At 28.5% G+C, this 8,347-nt stretch overlaps 1 protein-coding gene and 1 long non-coding RNA gene across 2 annotated transcripts in view; both read right to left on the reverse strand.

The window, feature by feature from the left end:
- The window catches only part of LOC140918968 (uncharacterized), a 5,343-nt gene extending 3,848 nt beyond the window's left edge, over window positions 1-1,495 (reverse strand). The window contains exon 1 of the long non-coding RNA XR_012161462.1: window positions 1,241-1,495. This is a non-coding gene — a long non-coding RNA (uncharacterized lncRNA). The remainder of the gene's footprint in view (window positions 1-1,240) is intronic.
- A 4,401-nt stretch (window positions 1,496-5,896) lies between these two features.
- LOC101502446 (ribosome biogenesis protein NOP53-like) overlaps window positions 5,897-8,347 on the reverse strand; it is a 10,646-nt gene continuing 8,195 nt past the window's right edge. The window contains exons 11-15 of the mRNA XM_012712055.3: window positions 7,148-7,267; window positions 6,932-7,054; window positions 6,706-6,772; window positions 6,531-6,607; window positions 5,897-6,219 (exon numbers count right to left, since the gene is read on the reverse strand). Coding sequence (XP_012567509.1) covers window positions 6,213-6,219; window positions 6,531-6,607; window positions 6,706-6,772; window positions 6,932-7,054; window positions 7,148-7,267 — 394 coding nt within the window. The 3' untranslated portion in view covers window positions 5,897-6,212. The remainder of the gene's footprint in view (window positions 6,220-6,530; window positions 6,608-6,705; window positions 6,773-6,931; window positions 7,055-7,147; window positions 7,268-8,347) is intronic.

The following is an 8,347-nucleotide window of genomic DNA, read 5'->3' on the forward strand; positions in this document are numbered from 1 at the left end:
TATATATATATATATATATATTATTCTGAACAACATATGCATGACCTCAAATCTTTTCCTTTGGAATAAGGAAAAAGTCGCCCAATATCTTAGTGTGGGTCACCAAAATATTGAGTCCTGATTGGTAAAGGTGGTCTGGCCAAACCCCAATCAGCGTCCTGATTTTTCTCCTATTATTCCATGCCTGGAATAACCTAAATGCCCCACCGTGAGTAAGGCCATGCATGATGTGATTAATGATATTGTACAAAACTTGAAATGTTTTGTATGAAGTGCACTTGTTATGTCATATATAAAATGCATTATTCATTCATAACAATTATAAATAACTTTAGGTGATATATGAAACTCATAATAATTTAATCCTAAGTCCTTAATTCAAAATAAAAATTATAGTCAAGAATATAAAAGCAACATTGGAGTCATGAAATTAGTAACACATCAAAGTCATGAAAAATAGTAAACATATAAAAGTCATGAAAAAAAAATCATTTGAATGCAGTTTTAAAAAAACACCTATATGCAAAATTTTATTTCATCGCACTCTAATTCTCCTAATCTGTAATAATCCAAAATAGTTCACTCAAAAATTTCAGCACCTAAAATCATCATTCTAAACGAAATTAGCGTAACATAAATCAATTTCACAAACACACATCAGAGGCAACAACAGCGGTAACGAGCATAAATTGTGCTCGACAAGCATAATCACCTTAAATCTAGTGATGCACATACCATTAAATTTTTCCTAATACATAATTCATTCACAAACATCACAACCATAACCAACAACCTACGTTCTAACTTATTTTCAACAACTCCAGAAAAAGAAATCCCTAATCGTAACAACAATCAACAACAAAACCCTTTAATAAAAAAAAACTCACCTATAAACACAATATAGTTTGTCTCATCTCAAACTTCGAAATTAATAATTCATGAAAAATCTGATTCACTTGTTTACAAAATTTGGTTTTTTATTTAGAAAACCAAACTTAAATAACACAAAGCTACTGCAGCCGTTATCGTAGTATTTTCATCAAACACTTCTCGTGCATTGAATATTTGGGATAAAAAAAAATAGAATTTTCTATCAATTAGTAAATAAAACCAAATGCATGCACCTAAAACATTTCTTAACAATCTAATTGAAGGAAATTTCAACAAAAACTTCTCAAAACTAACATGCATGCACAAGTCTTTGGAGAAATTTCTTAAATGAAGAATGACAGGAACTCACAGTTTGTGATAAGGGAGAAAACGTTCTAATTAGATTGATTGTTGAGCTCCCTTTTTCCTGAATTTCCACTTCGACTCAGGTTCTTCATTTTTGGGTTATTATCCCTTGCTGCTTCCTTGGTTGAATCTGGTTATGAACAGATCATACATGCAAGTTTAAAAATGGGTTAAAAGCTTTTGGTTTAACTAATTTGAAAAATGAAGGAAAATGAGAGGTTGAAGATGAAGATTGGGAGGATGAATAACAGTAACAAGAAGAAAGGGATCGGTGAGAAAAAGAAGAAAGCTATCGTGTTTTACGAAGTGAGAAAACACTACAATTTGAGATGTATAGCTGAAATTACGCCATTACCCTTCCTTTGTCCAAATATTACAATAATGCCTTTTTTTTTATTAATTTAACAAATAAACTAGTTATTTATTTTTTCTTATTATTTTAAATGGTTGTTACAGTTTTGTTACTATTTTAAGAGATGTAAGGGTATTTAAGTAATTGTATTTATGTCGGGTGGGTGCGAGGCGGATTTGATGAAACCCGTCCCCGCACCCGCCCGTAACTTTGAAAAACGGGGAAAATCTGCACCCGCATCCATTAAAAACGATTTTTCCCCATTAAATGCGGGGCGGTTCGGGTGGGTTTTGGGTTCAAATGCCAAGCCTAATCCTCCAAAGAATTCCATAAGCTACTTACATGTTTTCAAAGGCAACATGTCGTCCAATATCTATCTATACACACTTAGGGATGGCAATTAGACCCATACCCAGTGGGTACCCGCAAAAAAAAACCCACAATGGGTAGGGTAAAAACCCGCATAATGGGTATGGGTATGGAGACGGGTAATTACCTGTAAAATTAAGCGGGTATGGGTGCGGGTACGGGTACTATAGTACCCACCCCGCCCCGCACCCGCACTTATATAAATATATTATTTATTTATTTAGTTATTTATTTATTTATTATATTAGTGTTTAGTTTAATTAATTGTTTTCTTTTATGTTTTAACATCTATTAATATCATTGGACCATTAGAATATTTATAATTGAAACATAAACGTTTGGAATTTTTTTAAGAATCTAATTATGATAAATAGGTAAATAATTGTGATTTTATAACTAATAGTTATATCTTATTAATCATGACTTTATAATTATACTTGCAACTTTGTATCAATTATCTCAAATAATATTGTCATATGAGTTGCAACTTCACAATATTATTATGGATATTTAAATATGTATTGTAACGAGTGTTCATTTGAAATATTTTGAGTTAGAAAATATTTTGGTTTATAATATTTTATTATTGGATTTAAGATATTTGAATAATTTTTAAATTTAATCACAATAATATCATTTATTTATCGATTTTTTTAGTTAAAGTGTGGATAACAGGTATGGGTACGGGACTTAAGTACCCAGAGAGTAAGGGTACGGGTATTAAAGTTGATACCCAAGAAGGTACGGGCACCGGTATGGGTCTTTTTTTAAATCGCGGGTATGGGGACGGGTACTATAGTACCCTACCCAAACCCTACCCATTGTCATCCCTAACACACTTGTAAGTAAGTATTGATGAGAATTAAATTCAAATTTCAAAAGTACACAACGAGATATTAGTGAGATTTGAACTCTTGTTTTTTCAATATAAATTAAAATGACAGAGTGGTAATTTGTTATACATTTTATAGTTAATTATACAATCATGTATCAAAATATAATTAAAAATGAATTAAAAAATTATATGTATTTAATATAAATTTCGAACCACATAAATCAACTTTCTTCAATCAATATTAATTTATATATATTATGAGATGGAGGGACTAATATTCATAACATATTTAATTATAAATTAGTAATTATGAATAACATCCAATAGCTTGACCCGATAGTATAAAAACATAAGTATTTGATATGTAGGATTCGAGTTCAAACTCTGTTAATATTATTACAAATTTAAATTAATTTGTAAGTATTTACAAAATTTTAGATAATTAATTTTAATTAATTGTGGCTAATTTGCTCATAACTTTCCTTATTATTAAACCATACACAAAATTAACCTTATTATAAACATTGTTTTCACTATTTACCTTACCTTATTATTTTCATTATTTAAACATTGTTTATGTTTTCAGATTTATTTAAAAAATTATAAATACGATAAATATTTGTCCTTAACAATTAACTTAGTTAAAATAGTTGTCTATAAGTCGTAGTTCAGTTAGACATCATATTTTAAGTTTAAATTCGGGAATTTATTAATATCATCGATATAAAAATAAGAAAAATAAAAATACATTAAGAATAATTTATTAGGACTTCAATTTTTTTATTAGGACTTCAATTTTTTCAAGTTTTTTCTTAAAATGAGTTGGTAAAGGAGTTGTTGAAGCATACAAGTTACACACCATAAGTGTTTGTCTATAAATAATTAATTAAATTTATTATTTATCTTTAGTATCTTCTAAATAAAAAAGAAATTAATTATAATATACTAATTATAATGTATTATAAAAACCATTTAAGGGACAAATGTCTCTCAATAATAATTAGTTAAAATTAGTGTTTTTTATTATCATTGACAAATAAATAAGAACAATTCTAATATATTAACTATAAGTTTTTTACACTTCAATTTATTTTCATGTTATTTATCTAGAAATGAGTATTAAAACAGTTACCTTTTTTTCTAAAATATATTTGTTGAAACATGTAATTCATACACAAAACAAATTACTGTCTCTAATCAATTAATTAAATTTACTAGTTTTTATATCTTCTAAATAAAATTGAAAATAATTATAATATACTAAACATAATTTATAATAAAAATCCTGCATATGATATATGTTTGTAAAAAAAGAATTAGTTAAAACTAGTGTTTTTTAATATTGTCGATATAAAAATAAAAACAATTATAATACGCTAGATAAATTGTCACTTATAAGATTAAACAGTCATACAAGACACGTTTTTAAAATCTTACATGGAATAAGTTGTTCACTATTACACACGTGACATGTTCTTACTGATAAAAAATTCAAAATAATTATCATACACTAAACAAATTGTCACTTATGAGATTGAACTATCATATATAAAATAAATTTTCGTTGATAAAAATTTTAAAATCACTATGATACATGTGACAAGTTATCACTAATCCAAAATATTTAATAAATTTGGTCTCTACAATTATTTTTGATTTATTTTACTTTAACTTAGATACATAATAAATAAAGAAGAGAACTTGTAGTCATATTTTACAAATTTCCATCTCTATTGCATTTAATTTTTTAAACATATTCAAAATTTATATAAATTAATTTAATATTTTTTTAAGTTTATAGAGAAATAATATCAACTTTAACTTATGTAAATGCCCATGAATTTTACTAATTATTTTAGAAGTATTATGTGATTTTTTTTTTAAATATAATCACGTGAGTCTCGACTATGGATACTTCTTTATTAGATAAGGAAAAAATTATAACTTACTAAAGATATTTTTTCAAAAGCGAAAGGATAATTAATTGAAGAAAAAATGACATCTAGACATTAAATCAACTCTAATGAAAAAGCAAAAACTTAGTTGCAAAGGTCAAAACAAACATCATTGCGTTTGTTACAAGTGAGATAGCTGAGAGAGAGAGAAGAGAAACCAAAAAAGTAAATTAATTTTGATGTAATAAATTTTTTATTTCAAGGGCATTCTGGTACTTTTGAAAACAATTAACACTTGTTTTTTCTTTATTTCTCTACTATTTCTTTTATTTCATTATCTACATAAAATATGGTACTTTTAATGTTGTGATTTTTAAAGAAATTTAATGTTATGAATTAAAATTTCAGGAAAAAAACTTATTTAAATAATTAATTTAATAGAATTTATATCAAAATTAAATTACATTAAATTTTATTGTAATTTTTAATGAAAGGGTATTTTGGTAGTACTACATAAAGAGAGAGTTTTCTAGTCACATATGAATGTATGATAGTTGAGGAGCCTTTGCTTCTAGGTTGTCGTAGATGTCATTGTTATTTGTTGTAAAAAAATTCGTATATGCATATAAGAGGAAAATTTAAGGTTCAAAGTAACAAATGAAGATGGGTTTAGACGATGGAACTATTCTCATTTCTTAATAATTTGTGAATTGCTATTTGAATTCTTGTTTGAATGTATGTTCATATTTAGTGTTTGATATAATGTTTCTATTAAAACTGTTTTTAATTGAAAAATAGTGATGTTAAAAAGATTGAAAACCAACCCAATAATATTTAGATAAAATAGTTAAAGTCTAGTCTATTTTAATTAATGATTATGAGCTTCTTATATAAAAAAAGATTATGAATACGAATTCTAACTTTAGAAATACACTAACATTTAAATTCTTGAAGAAAGAAGATACCCATGTAGTTTTATCCAACTCAAATATCACCTTGTGGTTAAATTTTTTTGACAAACCACATCTTACAAAAATCTCTTTTTACAAAAGATAAATTCAATATTTGATATGTGTGACTCGTTGGAATTAAGGAAAACACCAAGATTTTTGGGAAAGCATCTTCCATACATGTATCTTCCAGAACATTACACTAACTTCCTCACTTTTCCACAATTTTGTGAAGCTAGCGAGGTAGTGAATATAGCAATGCAGAAATGAGTCATAATATAATTGCAAGCAAAATATCAAATATGAGTGAGTGATAATATAACTTCCTATTTTGTTAATATAACTTCCTCACTTTTCCTATTTTGCTTTCCAATAAAATTGCAAGCAAAATATCAAATAAAAATGCATAAGATATCAATATTCTTACAACTGAAAATTCAATAAAAATTTAGACAAAAACCAAAATTTCATTTAAAAAAGCTGTTTTAATCTTTCATCCATCACATTTCTTCTTGCCACATATCAAACCTTGAATGTGGAGCATCTTAAGTTAGGAGCCAACATCGAAGAGGACTCTAATTCCTGTACAAATGCATAATCATAATACAATCAGTGCTATAAAATTTCAACAAAAAAAAGGTCCAAGAAAACATACAATATGGAAGGAAATGAGTTGGTTAATGCTGCTTGAAAATCGGTAGTGTTTGGTTTTCCAGTAGGATATGAAAATTGATTTCAGAGTATAAACATTTAAACAAATCATTTCACTTCAAACTCAACTTCAACCAAATTAATTTTTACAAAATCAAGTTCATATATAATCTATTATTTGGTTTTAAACAAAATAGGAACCTACCCTCTGCCAAATAATAATAATGGAAGTTTAGACTAACCTTCTCCTGGGTTTTGGAACAATCAATCCTCTCTTCTCTAGGCTTTTATACCGATCCTTTACAAGGGTGCAACAGCCCTAATTATGTACACCAATAAAAATTAGGATAACTTACTTGCATGTTCATCACATAAACTAAGTTAACAAAATAACCAAAATCTAATATAAAAACCTACCTTAAGCTTTCGGATCGAACCAGTTATCTCTTCACTTAATAAAACTTGAACCGGAGCAGGCTCAAACCTGTTACAATAATGAAATCAGTATATATGGACTTTATTAAGAATTATAAATTATAATTAATAAGTTTTGATTAAGGAATGGTGTAATAACTAGTTATTAAGTACATCAAACTACACTAAACACGCACAAAAATTTGATAAAGTACAAAAGATTGCTTACTTGTGCTTTCCTAAGCGAGGTGGACATGCCTTCAACCTATCTTGTTTCGCAACCTGTCGCCTAATATGTCTTTTCTTTTTTTCCTCATCTTCATTCTTAATTTCCTTAACAAGTTTTGGGATGCTGCACCAAGAAGAACCATAGATTCTTAAACATCTTTTTTTAAGAGAGAGAGAGATGAGGGAGGGAGAGAGAATGAGAGAATGGTGGTATTACCAATCAATTTCTTTTGATAATTTTTTTAACTTCAATGCTTCAGCTTCTTTTCTCAATTGTTCTTTGCGTCGAATTCTCTTATTCAACTCAACTCTAGTCACTTTCTTGGCTCTAATGGGCCTGACCAATAGTAATTCAAACAATACAAATACACCAGATGAGTAGGTAATAATATGTGCTACATATAATAACATTATTTACACTTATTATGAGTCTATTTTCCAGTGTTCAAAAGGATGTTAAGGAAGAAATTAAAATGAAATAAGACAATTAAATACTTCTTTCGAAACAAATAATATTAGCCTTGTCGTCTCCATAAAGAAATAAAAAATTATAAATCTAAGAAATTAAATTTAACATTAGTGGGAGAACCTGTGAATTAAATGTTGGGAAGGACCATAAGTGGCGATCAACATGCATTTGCATGTTCAAATTATACACAGTCTTGAGAAGAAAGGAATAAAGAACAAAATGGAATATGTGTTTGTTGAATTCCAAACTGTGGCTGAGGATAAGTCATTTATTACTGATTATTCTGTAATTAATTTATTATATTATATAGGACAGCTGTAGGGAATATCAAGGGACCTTGTACAGTTAATTCCTTCTATTTAATTCTGATCTATTTATTAGACTAGGTAATGCTGTATTTAAACCAGAATTTGTAACCATTTTGATTCAAGAAATGGAAAGATCATTTCCTCAATAATTCACATGGTGTCAGAGCAAATCTGGTCCAAGTAAAAAAAAAAAAAAAAACCATTATTCCATGGCTGAAGAGAGCAGTTCAGTCATAAACCCAAACCCTAAAATGGCAGCTGGAACTTCCACAGTTACCAGTCTGACCGAAAACACCACTATACCCATCACTGGCTACAAACTAAATGGCCAAAACTACACCCAATGGGCAAGATCTATCCGGATCTTCCTTCAGGGAAAAGGGAAGGAAGATTACATCTCTGGTGATGCTAAAGAGCCAGAGAAGAAGGACCCCGATTACCCAAAGTGGAAGCTAGAGAACAGCTTAGTCATGACATGGCTACTGAACTCAATGACCACTGAAGCAGGCGAAAACTTCATGTATTACAGCACTGCAGCTGAGATCTGGAGTGCTGCCAAGGAGACATACTCAAATACTGATAATACTTCCGCCATATTTGAGATCAAGAGTCTCCTCCATGAACTGCGACAAGGAGACAC

The sequence above is a fragment of the Cicer arietinum genome, chromosome 8 (assembly GCF_000331145.2).
Source record: "Cicer arietinum cultivar CDC Frontier isolate Library 1 chromosome 8, Cicar.CDCFrontier_v2.0, whole genome shotgun sequence".
NCBI classification, from domain to species: Eukaryota; Viridiplantae; Streptophyta; class Magnoliopsida; order Fabales; family Fabaceae; genus Cicer; species Cicer arietinum.